This window comes from Alosa sapidissima, chromosome 11 (assembly GCF_018492685.1).
Source record: "Alosa sapidissima isolate fAloSap1 chromosome 11, fAloSap1.pri, whole genome shotgun sequence".
Lineage (NCBI taxonomy): Eukaryota > Metazoa > Chordata > Actinopteri > Clupeiformes > Clupeidae > Alosa > Alosa sapidissima.
The window spans coordinates 25,482,989-25,506,012 of record NC_055967.1 but is presented as its reverse complement, the minus strand read 5'-3'; the positions used below and the strand labels follow the sequence as shown (position 1 = coordinate 25,506,012).

General features: G+C 45.4%; 1 protein-coding gene across 1 annotated transcript in view; it reads right to left on the bottom strand.

The window, feature by feature from the left end:
* LOC121724304 (cGMP-inhibited 3',5'-cyclic phosphodiesterase A-like) overlaps nucleotides 1-21,992 on the bottom strand; it is a 93,311-nt gene extending 71,319 nt beyond the window's left edge. Inside the window, exon 1 of the mRNA XM_042110758.1 lies at nucleotides 20,849-21,992. Coding sequence (XP_041966692.1) covers nucleotides 20,849-21,742 — 894 coding nt within the window. The 5' untranslated portion in view covers nucleotides 21,743-21,992. The remainder of the gene's footprint in view (nucleotides 1-20,848) is intronic.
* Between the last annotated feature and the right edge of the window lie 1,032 nt (nucleotides 21,993-23,024).

Here is a 23,024-nt window from a genome sequence, read left to right as displayed (position 1 = left end):
TAGAATTCAATTGTGTGGGAAACAGTGATAGAGAACAATAGGAAACCTGCCGCTTGCCGCTTGCCGCTGGCCAGTGTGATCCCTGCCTTAAGGTTAACCGCTCACCATAACTCTTTTGTAAGTGTATTCAGAAGGATTCCCAGGGCTTCGCCATCTGGTGATTGGTAGTGATGTAAAGGGTGCCATTAAATAACAATTATGATATGGCTTTTATGTAGATTAATGGTGGTGCATGCATGTGTGTGCGTGTCTACTTGCGTGTGACTGTTTCAGTATTACATCACACATCTGCACAAGGACGGCCAGTGGACTCTTAGCTTAATGACTTTCACGTTAATTATAAATAAATAGCTAAAGCAACAGAGTGAGCATAAGCAAGCTTTGCCCCTGACCAGGCCAGGAGTAGCACCAAGACAGGTTAGAAAGTAATGCCCCATAACATCAATCAACAGCTCCTCGCGCGTCATCGGGACATTGCTTCCTAATTAACCTACATCGCACTAACATGCTCTAAGCGGCCCTGCCATATTATGTATGCAAAGCTAAACAAATGGGACACAGTGCAATTACTCTGTTCCATTAACAAGCTGGAGTGCACTGCTAGGGCCTCTGCACGATGGCATGTCATACAAGACAGGCTCCTGGAGCTCAGCTAGCACACCTGCCTTGCCATGGCCTCTGCACGATGGCATGTCATACAAGACAGTATGCTCAACTAGCAGATCTGTAGGTGCTAAGGTGCTAACAACATCAAGGTCATGGGATTTATACCCATGGAACACACACACAGTATACCAATAAAAATATACAGCTACACACAATACTGTAAGTCATTTTAGATAAAACAACTGATAAATGACAAAACATAGATTTAAAGACACAATGTGTTAATTTATATAGCTGTCAGTGACCTCTCGAGTCACTTTTGTAGCGAGTTCACAAGGTATGAAACACTTCCCCTGCAGACCGGCATTACCTCCGCCTGCTCTACTCACTCCAGCCCTCCATCATTATGGAAACATGGAACAGCAAGGGAAAAGAGCAGCCAGAGAGAGACAAGGGGCCGGGCAACCTCAGGGAAAAAGAAAAAGACATTATGTTCTTGATCCCGGGGGAAAACAGATTCATTTATGAGGCATACCTTTCCCTCATGTTGGGTTTGCTTATTCTGTCCGCTCACTGGCAGGGCTAGGAGAGCAACGCGCTGTTTCACAAGAACGCACACACACACACACACACACACACACACACACACACACACACACACACACACACACACACACACACACACAGACACACACACAGATGTAAGCACATGCACACACACACACATATGTAAGCACATGCACACACACACACACACACACACACACACACACACACACACATATGTAAGCGCACACACACACATTCACAGACACAGACACACACACACACACACACACATACATATATATATATATATTATATTATATTATATAGATAGATAGATAGATAGATAGATAGAGATAGATAGATAGATAGATAGATAGGAGTATGTACTGTAAGCACACACATATAGTATACACACATTTCAGGTTTCTCTCACCTTTCTATGAATGCATGAGGCAACTCAGCCTGTAAAGTGTGAATTGGATTATGGACCATGCTTGAAAAACACAGGTGTGACGCTGCTGCTAGTGTTTGCAGTAGCTTCTGTTTGGGTTCATGGTCTTTGTTATTTGTCTGGTTTGGGAGCTGGTCATGAGGCTGGGGAGAAGAGAGGAGAAGAGAGGAGAGGAGAGGAGAGGCGGAGAGGAGAGGAGGAGCAGAGAAGAGGAGAAGAGAGGAAAGGAGGAGAGGAAAGGAGGAGAGGAAAGGAGGAGATAAGAGGAGATAAGAGGAGAGGGAAGGAAAAGGGAGGAGGAGAAGAGAGGAGAGGAGAGGTGGAGAGGAGAGGAGGAGAAGAGAGGAGGAGAAGAGAGGAGAGGAGAGGAACGGAGCGGGCAGCCTCTCCCGTTTGGGCCGGAACAAGGGGCTCGCTGAGAGCGCTTGGCTTCTCCAAAGAGCGGTCAACCCTGCCCCGTCAGACACGGCAGCATAAACATCTTAATGGAATACAGCTGCGCAAGTCCACACACACACACACACACACACACACACGGCAGACGCAAACACACACACACACACACACACTCACACATGCAAATGCGCAAACATGCACACATAGACACAAACACGCACAAACACACTGCTGCACAAACTCACACACACAAATGCAAACACAAGTGTACTCACACAAGCACACAGACACAAATATAACTGTACACACACACACACACATACACACAAAATATGCCTTCTCTGACTGACTCTCAATTGCGGGGAGAGGGGTTGCATTCCAATAACCACTCTCCAAACCATGAGGATGTTTTGCTATGGTGTGGAGACTGCACACTGCTCCAGGCCAGCTTCTCCAGCGCCTTCCTGGCTCAGGGGCACCTCTCTAATGCCACCAGTGTGTGCTCCTAATGCCCCAGCATGGGGCACTGCTCTCTAATGCCACCAGTGTGTGCTCATAATGCCCCCAGCATGGGGCACTGCTCTCTAATGCCACCAGTGTGTGCTCCTAATGCCCCCATGCACTGCTCTCTAATGTCACCAGTGTGTGCTCCTAATGCCCCAGCATGGGGAGAGTTTCCGGAGGATGACAGCTACGGTGAATTCAATGCTTCCGATCTGAGGCGGGTACCCTCCTCGCCACTTCACCTGATTCACACACACACACACACACACACACACACCTGTGTGCAGAAGAACTGGCTTTTTCCTCTCTTATGTCAACATACAGACACATACGCGCGCGCGCACACACACACACACACACTGACACGGGTATGGTTATCTGGTTATCTATCTTTTTATGGTTATCTGGGAAAACAAGATGCCTTTCACCAACAGCATACATCTTAGATGAACATGACAATGAATCAGTCAGCACCAGACATAGGGAAAATACTGCATAACGTACTCATACGTAACCTTTGTCTTTTTTCAAATGCAAAGGCTGTCTGACTGTGAAAGTACAGACTGTGGATATGTGCAGGTCATGGAGGGAGAAAGAGAGAGAATGAGACAGCATGAGAGAGAGAAAGAGAGAGAATGAGAGAGAGAGGGAATGAGAGAAACTGATAATTAAAGAGAATGACAGAGAAAGAGAGAGAACAGATAGGGAGAATGAGACAGAATGAGAGAGAGAGGGACTGAGAGAAACTGAGAATGAGAAAGAAATAAAGAAAGAGAATGAGAGAAAGAGAGAGAATGAGAGAGCAAGGGAATGAGAGAAAGTGAGAATGAAAGAGAAAGAGAAAGGAAGGATGAGAGAGAGAGAGAAAAAGGATGAGAGAGAGAGGGAATGAGAGAGAGCGAGAGTGACTCAGAGTGACGATGACAGAAAGACAGGGGGGCTATCTGAGACCCAAGGGCTACAGGCACATTAAATTAAAGACCAATGCATCTCTCTCTCTCTCTCTCTCTCTCTCTCTCTCTCTCTCTCTCTCTCTCTCTCTCTCTCTCTCGTGTCATTCTCTTTCTCGCTCTTTCTTTCTGTCTCATAATCCACATTTCTATATTTATATTCATACCAGTTGTGGTATTATTTTTTGTTGTGTTAATTTTTGACAGCAAGTTCAGTTCTAGTAGATCTGTGATCTAGATCCTGATTGTTCTGTGAACCGTTTGTTCCTCCTGTCTAGTTGCACAGTAGTTTACATCGAGGTGTTCTCTGTCATCAATCTCCCATTAACAGATGCTTAACTATTACACAGACGCAAAACCACTGTACAGTACAAACAACAGGAAGCTCTGTGAGTACGGCTGAAGAAGAGGAAGCGCAGGTGAAGAAGAAGTAACGTGACTGAGGGGCGTTGATGACCTGGGGTTTGGGTGAGCAACGCATGTGTGTGTGGGGTGGGGGGGTTCGGTCACGAGCGGAGAGGTCAGTGAGGAGAGGGTGCACGGAGGCGCGAGCTGAACTGTGACTGAGGGATGTTGATGGCCTGGGTTTGGGTGAGCAACGCGTGGGGGGGTGGGGTGGAGTGAAGTGGCTAATGGTAGTATCAGGGCCAGCCCGGATCTCACAGACGCTGTTTGTGTAGCTTGGCCCGGGCCTCACACGCGCGCTGCCCGACTGATGGAAACCCGACTCGCACTCCAAACAAGCCTGCTGACCTTTCCATGGCGCGCCACTGAATCAATCTTTACATGCTGCCACTGGACAGTTTGAATGAGGGTCTAATGCATCAAGACCCAACATCACAGGCGGCAAGCAATGGCCACAGTTGTGTGGCTGTGTGTGTGTGTGTGTGTGTGTGTGTGTGTGTGTGTGTGCTGTATGCGTGTGTTTGCGTGTGTGTGTGCGTGTGTTTGCATGTGTGTGTGTGCGTGTGTGTGTGTGTGTGTACAGTATGTGCACGCTCCCGTGTTTGTGTTTGTGTGTGCGCGTGCGTGTGCGGGTGCGTGTGTACGCTCCCGTATTTGTGTGTGTGTGCGTTTGTGTGTATGTGTGTGTGTGCGTATGTGTGTGTGTTTCTGTGCACGCTCCCGTGTTTGTGTGTGTGTGTGTGTGTGTGTGTGTGCGTGCGTGTGCGTGTGTGTGCATGTGTGTGTTTGTGTGCACGCTTCTGTATTTGTGTGTGTGTTTGTGTGTACTGTATGTGTGTTAGGGTTGCAAACTTTCGGGAATTTTCAAAGTTGGAAACTTTCCATGGGAATTAACAGGAATAAACGGGAATTAATGGGAATAAACTGGGAATTTTTAATATGGCAGTTAGTCTATAACAGGGAACTTAAATGTAGTGGACAAAACCCCATCTTGCAGCATAATATTAGTTAAAACAACCTGATTTAATGCAATTTCAGTCAAATTTCTACCCTGCACATACGTCAATCCCATGCACACAGCAATCAGCATAGGCTACTAGACATAAAGGAAACCTATGATGCGTTCATGTGCATGGGGAAAATAAATTCCCAGTGAAAATGTCATCTCATGTGGGAATAACTGGTGGAAGTTTGCAAACAGAGTCTTCATTCAAATGGGTGTACGTCATTTTGCATAAACTGTAATGGGACGATTAATCTGTCTGATTAAGCTTGACAACTTATATATAATTTACATAATCTATAAGGTTTGGTTGGGGTGGTATGTTGTCATTATATTTTTATTTGTTTTATCATTTTCTGGAATTCTAACTGAACAAACTGATTGTCAGTCAATGTTCCAACCAATTGGATTTTGTTGTTGAGTGGCGTGGTGTATCTTGGGCAGTTCAGTGGTTTCAGTGTTGCTAGCTTAGCATGCTAGTAAACCATAGGCAGAGAATGGGATTCCCGCTAGCATGGTAGCAAGCTTTGTATGCTAAGCTAAGCGAAAATACGAACAAACAAATCATATTGCTTATTACGAAACAAAATGTTAATGTCTGTATATGAAACAGTAGGAGTTACCAAAAATTCCCAGTTAATTCCCGTAAATTCCCATTAATTCCCATAATTTCCTTTAATTCCATGAAAGTTTCTAATTTGGAATATTTCCAAAATTCCCCATCTTAAAATTTTCCGCCCCTTTGCAACCCTAATGTGTGTGTGTGTATGTGTGTGTGTGTATGTGCACGCTCCCGTATTTGTGTGTGTATTTGTGTGTATGTGTGTGTGTGTGTCTGTGTGCGTGTGTGTGTGTGTGTGTGTGTTTGTGTGCGTGCTCCTGTGTGTGGGTGTGTTTGTGTGTGAAAGCCCCTGAGTGTTGCAGTGTTGTTTGGATGGGCTGAGCACACTTTTTCTCTCTCCATTTCTGTTTCTCTCTCTCTCTCTGAGCGCTCTTTAGTGGTCTGGCGTTTTTGAATGGGCAGCCCATCTGCGGTCCCTGGACATGAGCCGAATGCTGAACTAAGGATGAAATCAGGTGACACCGAGCATGCACAGCCACCGCCACGGCGGGGAGAGGAGGGGGGGGGGGGGGGGAGAAGAGAGGAGAGGGGAAGGGAGGAGAGGAGAGGAGAAGAGAGTAGAGAGAAGGGGAGGAAAGAAGAGGACAGGGGAGGAGAGGACAGGAGAGGAGAGGAGAGGAGAAGAGAGGAAAGGAGAGGAGAAGAGAGGAGAGGAGAGGAGAAGAGAGGAGAGTAGAGAGAAGGGGAGGAAAGAAGAGGACAGGGGAGGAGAGCGGAGGGCAAGTGGAGTTGAGAGTTTGTCAGCGGAGAGGTGGGATGTGCGCCGGCTAATGTTTTGTGACGGGATCCCAAGCACCCCCCTCTCCCTAACCCCTCCACAGACCCCTGAGTGCTCGGCATCACTAAATGGAGTCAATTCGTGAATGTGACTAATCTTCATTAGGGCTGACATTTCTGAAATAATGAGCTCATCGCACAAAAGGCCTGTCCACTGCACACCCTTCTGTCCACTGCCCACCCTTTTGACGTCACTGCCCAGGCAGATGAGGCCACCGAAGCAGCAGCAGCAGCAGCGGAATCCATTTCTGACAGCAGGGCGAACACGCCGATCTTTGCCATTCCAAAATGAAGCAGTGAGCCAGCTCAGGCAGAAAATAAACACAGAGAAATTATTCATTTCTAGTCGACCTCGGTGACCGCTAGAAAAGCTCAATCAAGCGTGTGTCTGATTTGAATTTCTTCTAAGCGATTAAAAAGAAAGCCCCCATCAAAAAAAAGCCATTTGTGTTAGTTAAGTGGCATTTCAAGTCGTGCATTGAGGTCAATATACTATCTAAAGTCAATCAAAGGAAATCAAATGGAATTATAATGGAGTGAACCCCAATAAACAAATGTTTAAAGTGTGGGCGGACACCAATGCAGATCTCCCGATAACCTGCGTGGTGTCCAGGGAGACCACAACAGAACATGAGCACAGACCACCAGCAGACTGTTTGCATAAACACTGAGAAAGACGAATGTCCAGCATCACTGCGAAACTCGAGTGTGGCAGTCCACCTCCCTCCTCTAAATGGGAGAGCAGGGTAAATGTTTTGGGCTCTCCTCAGTCTGGAGCGGGCCTGGAAGTACAGCTATGCCACAAAAGGTAACAGAGAGGAACCCAGCTACATAGTAAACACTCTGGAGCACACCAAAAAAGGCCATTCATTAAACAAGCCCTCCATACCGAGACATCCTCTGTCACACAAAAGGAGATTTAAATGAACTCTGTGTGACACGCCTTTGGAAGTGTGTGTGTGTATGTGTGTGTGTGTGTGTGTGTGTTTTGGGGTGGGGGGGGGGGGCACGAGGTTGGCGGTGGTATCATCACCACACTGTTTTCCTCCAATCCTTCACCAGCGAGTCACCAGCGAGCCGCTCAAGGAGTCTCCTGCATGGTGTTCCTGACCAACAGGCAGGGCCGAGAGGAGCTAAAAGGTTTGTGCTTACTGTTCTGGCCCATGAATCACTTGCGTGGCCTTGGGGGTGGTGGAACGGGAAGGACAGGGAGAGTTTGAGGCAAAGCAGGCCCTGTTCTCCCGTGAGCTTGGGGAAGCCAACTTCCTCCTCTGCCCATTGATCTCCGCACCGGTTTGCCGGGTCAGGCAGTTAAAAGCGTAGATGAGCAGGAACATGTCATAAGCATTCATTTCAAGAGTAGGTGTTTTAAATACTAACAGGATTTCTGTTATGATGATAATGGTACAAGGAAGTCTGTGAGTACGGTTCAAGTAAGGGCTGGGCAATTAATCAAATTAAACAATTAATCGTCAATTATGGCTTTCGACGATTATGAAAACATCATCAAATAATAACAATTATTTTGCTGCATTCTGCTTTGCAACAATGCTTTAGTTTTGTGCTGAGCAATAAATACAGCAAAAACATTGAGTAATTGTGTTAAATAATCATGATCTCAATACAGTCCAAAATAATCACTGAGTCATGTTAAATAATCATGATCTCAATACTGTCCAAAATAATCATGATTATGATTTTTGTCATAATTGAGGAACCCTAGTTTGAGTCAAAAAAGGAATAGCAATCAAACATATTCAGATGCCACTTCCCTTATCCCTTGTATAATACCATGCAAAGGCCAGAAAGAATGAAGTATGCTATTTTTCCCATGCGAAGAAATCTTTTGTATTACACATTTTAATTTATTTTCCTTTGTTTTCTGCAGACTTTAGAGTTGAAGGGAGGTATCATTGTGGTATGGATAGTTGCCTTTAGTCCAACCAGTCACAGCCTTTTGAAAAGCCAGACCTATGAGGTCAAGCCCCATCCAATGGCCGATAACAGCCTTACGTAAGAGCTGGCCACTCCGACTGACGGCAGGGGACGTTATGATACCGCCACTGCCTGCCATGACCAGAGTGCAAGAGGTGAACTTGGCCAAGAAACTGCTTCTCTGGTTGTCTCCTCTAAATCCGGTTTACATAATGTTTTAATGGGAACAGCGGCATGGGGTGTCCACACTGTCCAGACAGGCGTCTGTCGGCGGCCTGCTGCGAATAAAAGCAGATGGTGTCGTGGCACGGAACTCGGCTCGCATGGCACCCCACTCCAGGCCATTTCAGAGAAGCACACCGGCAGTACTCACACAAGCTTTGTGGGACAGAGCCATCACTCCGAGTCAATCGTACCTCCAGACACCTGTCCAAACTCTAGTGACCCCCATTGAATGAAACGTAATGATTTTCAGGTCTGGAGGTTCATTCAGAGGTGTCATTCAAGTCTGTGGATGTGCTGCCATTTGGCTCTGCGGCTGGAGTCGTGGAGCTGGACTGTTGCGTAAGGCTTGGGGCCCGGGGCTGAGAGCTAAGTGCAGCGTTTCTGCAGTGGCACGTCGGCACATTGGGTAAAGGGTCAAAGTTCTACGGAACTCCACAGTAAGAATCTCACCTTTCACAGTATCATCATAAAATATGGTTTATTCAGGGAAGACTGACATTGAACATTGAGCTCTTTTACACAATCATACAACAACAAATAACAGACAAATAACAAGAAAAAAAATTAAATTGAATATGATGCTAAAACCAAATAAAAAGAATGATCTAAATATCAGTCAAAGCAAGAACACTGTGTAATAGCCATATTGCCGATTATACCCTTAAATTGGTCTAACAGTAACAAAGCCGGCTTGGTCCTGTGATGGTGGAGTGCAGCCAACCACAAGGCAGCTCACGGCTTTCAGGTCCTTGGAGGCTCGAGCCTCCTGACACGCTCAGGAGTAAAAGTCCCTCTTGCAGAAATCTGGCTTTTCTTGCAGGACTTCAGAGGGAAAGCAACAACAGCTGACTAGAGACTTTCTTTTTTGCCTCGCGCTAACAAACCATGACCGAGCAGTTATGAGCGCACTACACATGAAGTAATTTGAACAGAAATCACAAAAGTTCACTCTGGTCCCCCAGAGAAGCAATGAAAAACAGCGAGGAAACAAAAAGGCATGCAAAACTGTAGCGAACTCTGATACGCTTCTATTTTACAGTGGCAGGGCAAAGAACAAAAGTGCAAGCAAAGAATGTGTTAAGAACTACAGGGGCCGCTGCAACAAAGGCAGCACAGAGGTGTGGGATGAAGCCTTAGAGGTCTGCACAGTTCTGCTCCTCACTGCAGTCTGTCGGGTCAATGAGGCTACAAGGCTCAGATAAAGATACTGGACTGGATTTGTCACGGAAGCCTAATGATTACATAGGTACACGCTCATGCACAGATACTATCCAGACACACATGCAGACACAAACACTCCCACACATCCATATACAAATACACAAACACACACACACACACACACACACACACACACACACACACACACACACACACACACACACAAGCCCTAAACACATAATACTCATTCATGGCTCTGCCAAGGTGATACATGTGTAATCAGATGCAAGTGAATGAAATGAGCTCCACCACAATCTCACACTTCAAGTCCCCCATTGTGTTTCCGCCACATTTTTCTGAAGTGTGTGTGAGGACTGTTCCCCCTGGAACTCAGTCTTTTCTCTCCACGCCAAGACCAGGCCAGCTGGCCACCCACAAGCACATGCCAGCCTGCCATTCAACATGATTGATCGTGGCATAGTAGAAACTAGTAGTGCAAGTACGCTACAAGAAAGGTACACACAGAGAGAGAGAGAGAGGGAGAGAGAAGGGGAGAGAGAGAGAGAGAAGTCCACTCTGCTGCAACCTGTTTCTAGGCAACACAAGAGGAAGTGTGCGCTGAGAAATCAATAAGACATGGGGCAGGACAGTCCCCGGCAGGCGTGCGTCACCAGGTGACTTCACCTCTGGCCAGGAGGAAGCACCGGGCCCCATCGATTCCGCCCCCCACGGCACTCTGTAAACTTTGTAACGGCAGGGTGACCACACCAAAGGCACCCCGAGGACAGCCGTAAGACATCAGACAAGTTAGAGCTCCGTCCAGCCGTGAGCTAAGAGAAAGAGAGAGAGAGAGAGAGAGAGAGAGAGAGAGAGAGAGAGGTAGAGGGGAATTTGCACACATATTGCCTAATAGCTTGTATCCCTCCGCCCTTGGAGCCAGGGCAAAGGGGTAAACGACGGGACCTCGGGACTGTGTGCGTGTTGGCATGGCAGCCTCACTCGGCATGTACTGTACATTGCTCTCTCTCTCTCTCTCTTTCTCTCTCTCTCTCTCTGTCTCTCTCCAGGAGCCAGCAGCTTCAAGCAATTAGTAGAATTACGCATTTGGGCTACGGGCAATTGTGGAGAGAACCGAGAACATTAATGAAAGTCATAAACGCTACCAGCTGGAGGCTATGCATTTACACCAGCACTTACCCAATATGCAAGAGCCCTGGCTTTCAAAATGCGCCTTTGTTTTTCAGCTCTCCTTCCCTACCTTCTCAAGGGCTAATACAGAGGAGAGTAGCTGCAGGCTGAGAAACAACTTGTCATACTCACTCACTCACACACATACACACACACAGTGCCTTATGCCATTTCACAACTTGACAATCTATATGGTATATGAGAGTTCCATTTTCCTTAAGTAAATTGTTCAGACAACTCCCTCCAAACAAAACATTGTTAACCTAAAGTCAAACATAGCTGTTTGGGTCTCATTCTTCCGCCGCAAGTTCATTTTGTTAACAGGGACAATGTGATTAAGTCTCTCAGAGTAGGATGGCAGTAAATCACGCTGGTGCAAATTGTGGTCATTTATTAACGACAGTGACCAATCTCCCTGCTTACCTCTACCTAACACTGTGGTTGTCGTCATGTGAGGATTCGAGTAGAAAACAGAAAGAGCACTTCTGACAAACAGAAAATACCATGTTTTGACATTCTTTTGAGGTGTTTTTTCAAGTTACAATATTCCACCAATTTCACCAGAGTGTCCTTTCTGGTAATTTCTCTGCACGTGTTGTCAGCGTTGGTAGGACATGTTTATTTGAAATGGGAGCAGAGCGTGTGAGAGAACACAGGGTGTCTGTACGGCAGGGACGAGGGGGGTTGGATGGGGGCTTCACACGTGCAGAGAGGCTAACGTGACAATAGCCAGAGAACTACCAGGACAGGTTTGGAAGTGTGTGTGTGTGTGTGTGTGTGTGTGTGTGTGTGTGTGTGTGTGTGTGTGCAGGTTTGGAAGGGCCTTCTCCTCAGCTTCACAGGGAGAGCTCTAAACACATGACATTGAGAAAATAAAAGTAAGAGTCATAGTAATAGCAGCAGCAGCGGAAACTACACTTACAGCTCAGCTTTATTGTTTCACTACGTTGGTGACATAATAATCTTTAAGATGAGAAATGCAGTTCACACAAATCGTAACAACTTTTGCAGTTTGCCATAAAACAAAACAATACTTTCTTGATGTGCAAAATCATTGAATGACAAACATCACATTTGAAATTCATGGGACAGTTAAATTAACTAAAAACACGCCATTGAGAAAATAAAAGAGTCATATTAATAGTAGCAGACTGGTTGTTACTATACTAATGCTACTAACATTACGACAACTACAACTACTGCTAATACTAGAAACAGGTAAAGCTAGAGTTAGCTAGAGATTAACATGACATACCACAAAATAGGACAAAGACCAAGTTATTATAATATGTAAGGACAGAAGCACATAGCACAACAGCACATACTGTAACATTCATCTGCCGTAGGCTGTTGGCATTAGATCCACTGGCTAATAATTTCCATTCACATATACTGTAGGTCTCTAGTTCACATATAGGTCTCTAGTTCACAGGAGTGGCCTTGTCTAATAACCCTTGTCTCACATAGAGAGAGAGAGAGAGAGAGAGAGAGAGAGAGTCAAAAAAGACAATGCACCCAAAGCAACTACAGCCTTCCCTAATGAAACAGTTACCTCTAAAGAGGGACTACCTCTCTTCATTGATTTGAAACATGTTCTTAGATGCATAGGCTTTATTTAAAGCGGAGAAGGCAGACAAACACAAACTAAACACAGAAACACATCAATAGAAAAAGTAGAAGTCAAAGAGAAGTGAACAAACACACCACAATGATGAGTATGAAGGAAATGATGGAGGAAAATAAACAAAAAGAAAGAGAAAGACAGAGCACAGAAAAAACAGAGAGAGGGAGTGAGATTTGAATTGTACTTTATTGCGTTGCACAACAGCACAAAACTTCAATCAATCAATGATGACCAAAATGATTAAAAAAAGCACAACACACAAAAATAAATAAAAGGGAGAGGGAGTGAGAGAGAGAAGAGAGAGAGAGAAAGAGAGAGTGAGGGAGGGAGTGAGAGCGAGAGAGAGGGAGAGAGAGTGAGGGAGGGAGTGAGAGAGAGAGAGGAAAGAGAGAGTGAGGGAGCATGAGAGAGAGGGAGAGAGAGGAAAGAGAAAGAGAGAGATAGAAAGAGAATAACACACTATTCATCCCTCATGCTAAGCTCAACACCTGGTCCCACTGCAGGTGGGTCCCTTCAGGCCAGGGGCTGTTTAGAGTGGGCCAGAGAGCCAGCCGAGTGAAGTTCCAAGCCAGCGCGATCCCACAAGCCCGTGTCAGTTTCCAGCTGCGCATACACATTCCACACCATTACACCCCTTACTGGACTCCCACAGACGCTCATGACGCTCAAACATTCACTAGATGCTGTTTGTCTCGCTCTCAGCTGGCAATATGACTCTGTATGTATTCGTATATGGACACCAACACAGAGGCTGTCAACTGCATTTAAGCGTTGGCCCAGCAAACGAAACCACAGAGACTCCACAGGCTGGCTTCCATGGATTGATCCGAATCCTAGACTAAAAAATGTGTTTCAGTCTAGATCTTCATTCAAGTTCTCTTCTAGTCTGGGATTAGGATTAATCCACGTCCAGGAACGCTGGAGTTATATCTAGTCTCTAAGTGCTCCAAGTAAAACTAAGTTGCGAGACTTGTTGTCATTTAATCTAACTGAAGACATTTGGTTCCTGTTTTAGTTTTATAGTGCAATACCTAGAGAGATACAGACAGCTGTAGTGCTCAGTGAAACATCAGACAGAGTCAGTATTTCACAATCACACAGGGACTATGATCCCCGTTCTCAGCAGGACATGGCAAGCCCACGGCCCATAACTCCTGAAAGGATATTATGTCCTGAGGTTGTGACGGCGGAGGGATTCGTGTGTCAGCACAAATGTCATTTGGGATGAACGGTACAGGTGACAGGACGAAACAGCGCCATGTGATCTGAGCGCAAATGTGTGCTCTCACGGCGCTGTACAAATGTTCTGAAAGAGCATCTCTCTGGGGGTTAATTTACGTCAGAGAGAATGACACATGTGCAGACGAGTCCAAAGCTGCACACACACACACACACACACACACACACACACACACACACACACACACACACACACACATACACATACACACACACACACACACACAGTGTCTATAACCTATCCTCTGTGTCTATCCTCTGTGTCTTAATTACACTCTCTTTCTCTCTCTCTCTCTCTCTCACACACACACAAACACACACACACACACACACACACACACACACACACACACACACACACACACACATACAGGGAGAGAGAGCTGTGCACACACACATACTTTTGTAAATACTTTTAACACATAAACACACACACACTCCCAGTGACATGAACAGTGTGTTCACCTTTTCAGCATGGTAAATGTTATCACTTCTTGTGCTTGTGGAAGCTGGGGTACTTGAAAGGCATTAATCGCTTAAATCTGCCGTCAACATGGAAGGCAAGCCCTACACACATGAGACGCATCTAAGGGCCTATTCATAACCAAGTGAAGGGACTGCAGTGTCCTAGCCCTCAACGTCACTACAACACACATCTCTCCGTTTGAAAACGTCTTGCACGGAGAGGAGCGATTTCTCTCAGGGAGCGGATACTTTGACTGGCACTCGTGCGGCTGAGTACAGTGTGTTGTTAGGAGAGAGACAAGACAACGCCTGAGTGTTTACAGCGTAGGATGATGAGTCGCTGAGCTACGCAACTGACAAGAGCAGGGCTTACCGTGGGCTAGCCAGTGGATAGCGCTTGCCTGTCCATCTCTCCATCTCTCTTTTATAGCTATATAACTATATAACTACATAATAACTGCACTCGTAAAGCATTACTTGGCATTAAAGCATCAGCCATTTCAGGGGCCCCCCAAGGCTGCGTGCTCAGTCCGCTGCTCTTCACCCTGCTGACGCATGACTGCACTGCAACCTACAGCAACAATCACATAGTGAAATTTGCTGACGACACAACTCTGGTGGGTCTCATCACCAAGGGCGACGAGACCCAATACAGGTTGGAGGTCGACCATCTGACCACGTGGTGCAGGGACAACAACCTCCTGCTGAACGTCAGCAAGACCAAAGAGATTGTTGTTGACTTCCGGAGAGGTCACACCCAACACCTGCCACTGACCATCGACGGTGCTGTGGTGGAGAGAGCGAGCAGCACCAAATTCCTGGGGGTGCACATCAGCGAAGACCTCTCCTGGACCACCAACACTGCATCACTGGCGAAGAGAGCTCAGCGCCGCCTGTACTTCCTGCGGAAACTCAGGCGAGCAAGTGCTCCACCAGCCATCATGACCACATTCTACCGAGGCACCATTGAGAGCATCCTCTCCAGCTGTATCGCTGTGTGGGGCGGAAGCTGCACTGAATACAACAGGAAAGCCCTGCAGCGCATAGTGAACACAGCTGGAAGGATTATTGGTGCTTCACTCCCCTCCCTGAAGGACATTTACACCACCCACCTCACCCGCAAGGCGACCAAAATTGTGAGTGATGCAAGTCACCCCGCTCACAATCTGTTCGATCTACTGCCCTCTGGGAAGAGGTACAGAAGCCTGCGCTCCCGCACTACCAGACTCACCAACAGCTTCATACACCAAGCTGTAAGGATGCTGAACTCTCTCCCTCCTCTCCCCCCTCCACCCTCAGCTACATAACATCCTGGACATTGGACCCACAATGGCCGCGTGCACTACTCCACTTGCACACTTGCACACTTGTACACTTTACAACTTGTTGTTGTCCTGAAAACACAACACATCTGCTGCTCTTACATAACTTGCACCACTATGTCACTTTCTTTCTTACTTAGGTCAAACAGAACTACCCAAGCCTTTTATTGGCCTGACTTTGCACTAGCATTTTATTGACTGTCTATGCACAATTTAAACCAAATTTTGCTGCTCTTATTTTTTTTCATTATTATATGTGCCCTCTTATTTACTTACTTTTTTGTTTACTTGAATGTTATGTTTGTCTGTGGACTTAAATTGGTAAAATATGTCTTGTCTTCACCGTGGGATAGAGAGAAACGTAATTTCGATCTCTTTGTATGTCTGGAACATGTGAAGAAATTGACAATAAAGCTGACTTTGACTTTGAACATGAGTATATAACGTAGCTTCTTCTACCTCTTGATAATGCCACAGTGGACATCTTAGCCATATATTAAATGTTGTTTATTCACCAAAATGCTCTTTCATAAAAATAGTTATGTAGGGCTTATACAACAAATTCAGAACACTTTATGTGTACAGGCATGTCTACTTATAAATAGTCTTATGTCAGATGCTATAAAGCATGATTATGAATACTTTATTTAAAAATGTATAAATGTGTTTATAATGTTTTATGAATTCTGCGTTTAAGTGTTACCATTAGTTCTATGTTTGTTGAACTGCTTCAAACTTCCATGGCAGTGACGAGCTATTGGGGTGTTATTTTGACATGGGTACTATTTTCGTCTTACAAAATGCTTAAATTAGCAGCAATAATGGTTCTATTTTGTGGTGAAGGTGCTGGAATATCTAGAAATCTCCATTATGAGGAATGGGAATCATTAATGAATTCCTTCTGCTGGCATTGAGGAGGGAAGCTGATGTTGAGCTGTCATTTACAGTAGGCAGCTGTGTGTGCGCGCGTGTGTGTGTGTGTGTGTGTGTGTGCGCGTGCACATACGAGGGAGTGTTTACATGTATGTGAGTGTTAATGTGTATGTGTAACAGCAGGCATGTGGATACAGCAGAAAAGTACATTACTAAGATCCAAAGAGATCCAAATGCTCTCCCCACATTCTGTGAAACAAGTGTGGCTGTTTTTTTTGTTGTTTTATCCCTGGCCACCAAACAAAACCTCAAATGACCTACTTTCTACTATTTGTCCCGATCCCCACCCCACTCACCCCCAGCCCCCACCCTCAGCGACAGCTCCATGGGCCGATTGGGTTTACTGACATGATGGCGGGGCGTCTAATCGCCAAGGGTCTACTTCAGCGTCCATTCAGCCTCCATCACCAGATGCCACATGCTTTGGATTGAGTCTGACCCAAGCCCCAAAAGGAGAGCGTCGGGTTGGGCCATTCCAAAAAAATCACTTCCCATGACACTTTACATTCCAAACACAAACAAATTCGGTGGACAGGTCGACAGACCACCCCCCCCCCCCCCCCCCATCCCCCACCACAAGCCCCGATCCCAAGGAAAGAGAGAAAATCAGGGGTGCTTAAAAAAACACAACAATGGATCGTTTCCAAAACTGGTGCCTGTGATTGCGTTTGGAGAGCCCTCGCTGGAGGAAGTCATTATCGTGGGTTTAAAATATCTTTATCGTCTGACGTTTTCAAAGAATTTCCTCCCTTGGCTGGGATAATATTAGTGTTGGTGTCAGATGGAGGCCACAGTCCAGCCCCCGCGGTGGCCAGACCAGAGTGGTGGCAGTGACGCACCAGACAGGAAGAGGGAAGAAGAGGACTCTCGTGGAAAGCGACAGTCCAGCGGAGCTTCCTTCTCCCCTTTCCAGGCTCATACCCTCCGGTTATGAAAAGAAACGCTACAATGCTCTATTGCCCCACAAAAAGCTGACTTTTATTACAACTTTTCGAGACGAACAAATTTGCATCTTAAAATTCAGGGTAACTAAAAACAAACTGAAAACAATGGGGATGCTTTCCAAACACGTAATAATAATAAGAAAAACAAGTTGTTCTCCACATGTTCCACTGATCTGGGAGAGGCCGGCAGACAAAGAGGCTTTTTTATTCTGATGCAACACCGCACAAGAGAGCAAAAAAATGCCTCTTTTAACACTCCTCAAGCATGTAAGGGAATCCTTCCTCACAATTCCTTCACAAGCTGTATGGACCAGCCCAAAAGAGCAAAATTTCTTCTCCCAGTTAAATCTTTCTGACTGGAATATAAAAGATCAGCCTGTCACCTTCCATTATCTCAGCAAATGAGGTACACGCCAAAAAGCCCGCACTCAATTGCATCATGTCAATGGATACTGACATCTTCTAATGTGCTGATGTCTTGCTGACGACCTTTTATTGTGAAGCTGTGCTGCCTGGAGAGCCAACAGACACTGGCAGGCCGTGTGGAACCACATACAGAGAGCAGTGTGTGTTTATCAAACACAACCCCTCCGAAGGAAAAACGGTCTGCTTGAGACAAGGGATACACATAGGAGACGATAAAAGTGTTTTGTTTTTTCCACTGAGTGCTGAAGGACAGGATGGGGGCTGGAGATACAGAGCAATTCAGCTTCTCCTTTCTGTATTTATTTTTTCAAATAAACTGTTTTGATCTGAGGAGTGGCAAACTGAAGGGGACCTCTCCATGAAATAAACAAGGACATTAGCAAAGGCCAGTTGACAACGTCAACACTAAGCGCAACACTGTACATTTTTACCAGCATACCACAGCTTATCTGGGAGTGTGGGCCATACTTCCTTCCAGAACTGACACAGTGTAGCATTCCTGGAGCACTGGTTATCATTACACTAACAAACTGATGTCACGTCTCAAAAATGGTCAAGGAAAAACATATTCAACTAAAGCGCCATCCGGACTTTTTGTAGGCCATAGTGATGGCAGAATGCACTGTTCACACTTCTTTATGCTCATCGAGGGGAAGAGACCGATGTCAGATGTGTGTGTGTGTGTGTGTGTGTGTGAGTGTGTGCGTGCGTGTGTCTGGGGAGGGGGAGATGACTACCACAGATCACCAGGGGCCTATTGACTCAGTACCACAGCTAGACCACACAAGACTGCGGCACCACATGCGCGCCATGTGCCCTGCATCCGTGCATGCACACAGCACACAAAATAGCTTCTGCCCTCGATGTGCTGATTGACTCCCATGCCGGAAATCAAGAGGCATCCAGAAGAAAGAGATCAGGGGTTTAGGGGACTGGGACTGGGGAACTCCTGCTACTGACAGCCATACTATCATAACAGGGTTACGGTGCTCAAAACAAAGGGCCTGTGGTTCTGCAAATGAGTCACTAGAGGGCTCACCCAGTGCTAGTACTTCAGGTATACTATGAATACATATGCTGAATGGCTCAGCCGATTCCCCTCAGGTTTGTACATAATATACAAAAAGAAAAAAATAAATATACACCGCAAATTCAAACAACTGCAGACAGTGAATTTAGTATTTTATAAATGTTGTCAGATCTTAATCTTATCATTTCTGTTTCTTCATCTTGCAAATGTCCTGTATCCTGTATGTAAAACCAATCAATGCATTAAATAGATTGAACTAAATCAAACAATATGGGAATGCAACTATGTTTTGATGGAAAACATATCTCAAAAGAATATAGCAGTAATGATTGCTTGAGGTGCCATTCACTGATATCTTGAAAGTACACTTCAAATCAGTAGCTCTTAAAAATATCGATTTCAGTTAAATAAAAGCATTGCCACAAGGAAAACATACACCTCAGCTGTTATTGAGCTGTTTCTCTATCAGCCAGGGTTTGGCAGCTATCAACTATATCCAAAACTGTCTTCCACTAACTCTCCCTTCAAAAGAATCTATCACGGTCCTCTTTCTCTGTGAATGATTTACTAAAGATACACTCACCTGATAAAACTAGATTTACAGACATGCCAGGCACTAACATATGTCATATATCACACAAGAGAACAGCATGGAGGGTTCAGTGTGCTGTAAGTTAAACGCCTGCGTCATCCCGGTGCACTCTGAAAGCTGAAGTTTGTTTTCTGAGGACACAGCATCCGCACAGGTTAACCACCGCGGAGCGGCGGAGCTATCAATGAGAGCTTTTGATCCGACAGAAAATCTGTTTCTCGTTGAAGTGCTCACCATAGTCACCGACTTTTCCACTAGCAGAGTCGTAAATCCACACCGCCGACCCAGCCTTTAAATCAGAAAAGTGCAGTAACCCCCTGGCCCTGTGGTTCTCAACAGAAGTGTTCAAATGCTCTGGGCTTCGAGCAGCAGAGCCATCATGGTTTCCAGAGGCCGCCTCCAGTGCCAGCTGTTCATACACAGAGCCCATGGACAGCAATCACTGGCTCTGGCATCACATTAATTGCTGGTGATCATTAAACAAACATAAATTGTCACACAGCTATATGTTGTTTAAGGCCCTCTATGTGTCTAAGAATTGGCAGTGTGCATGTAACAACAGATACCCCCCTGCATCCATTATCAAGAGAAAAACAAGAGATGCATTGACAAGAAGGTGACAGTTGTCTTTAATGTGCACTACCAGTGCACTACAGTATGTCTGGCATCTGTCATGAGAGCTAAATTGGGCTTCCCATACAAATTACTTGGTGAATAAGAAATCATATGTTTGCACATACTGTTTATGGCCGATGCATCACCCAGGCAAAATGACCTCTTCGTATAATGTAATAGCCAGCAATAAAAATCAATATGGACATTACTCACATATTTTCATCACAGTAGTATTAAAAGTGACTCACACTGACTGAGAAGAGCCTAGACACATAGACGCAAAGAGCAAAGGTTTGTACAATTGCAAAGATTTGATTATGTCTGTGCAATATGTGTAAACATATTGCATAAACTTAAATAAAATGGGCTATCATTTAATCATATTCTCTGTCCAGCAGGACAAGAAATCTGAGGGGCAAAAGCAAACTTTGAAGAAATTATAGCTTATGTTCCTACCTTGGAAATGCATAACAGTTAAGCTTATAATAACTCTGAATCTGAAACTCTGAATCTGAAAAGAATTCAGATCTATCTGATTCCCACTGGAATAATCATATTTTTTTAAATTGCTATTTAATTTAAAAATGTCCAAATGTTGCACAAAATAATGATACATTTGCATGTGTTATGCTACCAATTATAAGACATTAAATATTAGAACTACCAGACCGGATCAATAACTGTAATTCCTAATAAAATGTCTGTTATTTGTAATAGGATATTTAGTACAATTACTTTCATTGCTCATGGTTGTGTTGTTTTCTGAAATCTGCCTAGTACAATGCCAAAAATGTCCCAACATGTTCAAAAGTACTAAACAATTCTCGAACATTACTGGCCATGCTGCCCACCGCTGGATGGGACAGGGTGAAAAACGATTCCTTACCTGGTCTCTTTGTAAGCATGGCAATGAAGTCCTCCTGTGTGACTTGCTGTTGGACTGACTGTGTGCCATGTCTGAGGATATTACAGAGCTGGACCTCCTTCGCCTTTTAAATACAGGGACCTCTTCCTTCGACCCAGTCACGGAGGTACAACCCTCCCTGTGAATCCCTTCTTTCGGAAATACCTTGTCAGCATACCTCGCTAGTAAGATTCCAAGCACTCCGACCAGGTATGCCAAGTAAGGTCTCCAGGCTCCACGTACTTTGTTCAGAGATATAAGTGAAATAGTCCTGAGGACGCTGATGAAAATGATGATGGAGACCCCCTGTTTGAGTCTAAGAACCATGAGTGCGCTGCTTGCCAAGCAGGCGAGCACCACCACGGCAGACGCAAGGGAGAACGTCTGACCATTCGCCCCGTCAAACAAGCAGCGCGCCGCGGCTTCGCCCAAGTGGCACACGGTGAGAAGGAAGAGATAAGTTTTAATGCATATCCCACACCGGATTAGATACAGCCCGACCCAGAAGAAGGCACATGCAAGGGTAAAAAAGGGCGAGATAACATGCCACAAAGTTAGCAATAGCTCCCCCGCGCAGCTGGATAGAAAATGAATGAAGGACGCAGACGGTCTGTCACTACCAGGTTCAGTCTCCCAGTCAACACATTTAATAACCAGAGCGAGAAAAACCGAAAGCGACCCCACAGACACCACAGAGCGGAGCTTTTGGGAAGTCCATATTTTATAGAGAACAAGCCTCTCCCACAATCCACATTCAGGGTCCTGACGAAGCGAGACGACACATGTTTTCATATATCCATTGCGATGTGGTGCCTTGGAGCTACTCTCGTGAGTGGTGCCTGATGCACCACTTTGACTGACAGAGTTCACTGCCATTACATTGATTTGCAGAGTAAAGTACCCTGTAGCAATTCAAAACGTTGCTGCTACGATGACAGCTAAGCCATCACGGCACCAGTGCGTTGGGTAATGTAATGCTTGACATTTCCAGAGGACGTTTTATGTACATGTAAGTAATAGCGGAACGAACACATGTCCTACATAAATGCACGTGCTGTGAATAATTTGATTTCAATGTCCTATCCCAACGCATCTTATTTCCTTTGTTGTACTCCAGGTAAATGGGTAGAGGGCACCCCAAAGGAGTACCAGCGAACCAGTGTGGCAGACCAACTTCTGACGTTGAGCAGATATTAGGCCATTTGCTGTGTTTTTGTTTTCCCCCTCGCACTCCAAAGGATTGCGCTCGAGCCTCGCTGCCGTCTTTATGAGCTTTTGTCACCTCAGGTCAAGATTGTTCGGCTCTTGCTCCTTGTCCGCTTGAAATACAGACGCCGTTCTTGAGTAACCTACTTAATGTGACCACGCGTAGGCTACTCTGTCACATTCCACACTTATTTGGGTCTTTCTCCGTTGTTGCCCCAGGTCTACGTATTGCTGTCAAAGCGTGAGGAAAAAATAGACTCACATTAACGCGCTCTAGTCCCGAATCGTGAAGCTCGAGAAGAGGAGGGGATTCTGCTTTGTTACTCATCAGCTCCTCTGGCGCTGCTGGTGAGCGTGCTGGTGTATGCAGCAGCACTCTCGCCGTGTTCAGTTCACACCCACCACTGGCTTAACACAGGACCATGCTTTCATTCAGCAGTCCAGTGGCACAGTGAACTTCATTGAAATGAAACATTCCATCTTCTAAGGTTCCAGCTCAAGGGCATGACTCGCCATCTCGCCTTCTCCCAGTTTTTGCAAACGCACAGAGAGGTTTACGAGCAAGAGAGCGTCTTCGGCGGGAGTTTCCGCCTAATAATCAGATTTTGGAGACATCTGAATAATGGAGCGTGCCCTACATTTCCGTTCTCTTCTGCTGTTTGTTATTGCAGATTGTGGAATTTTTAAGAGGGGGTTGTAATACTTATATTCTACCGAAATATAGCAAACAAGATCATTGCATTAATTGACATGGGTTGTCTGTCATTTCAATCAAGTGTCATCTTAATCAAAGGGAATCATAACAATTTCATAACAGCATATTTGTGCATCTTGTCACTGAAAATATTCCCATTCCCATTCATTATGGTCCTCCATGCCATCTACATCATTTGGCACGTTTTTCTACCTTGCACTATATCAGATAAATCAAACATCTGAAGGTGCATATGGA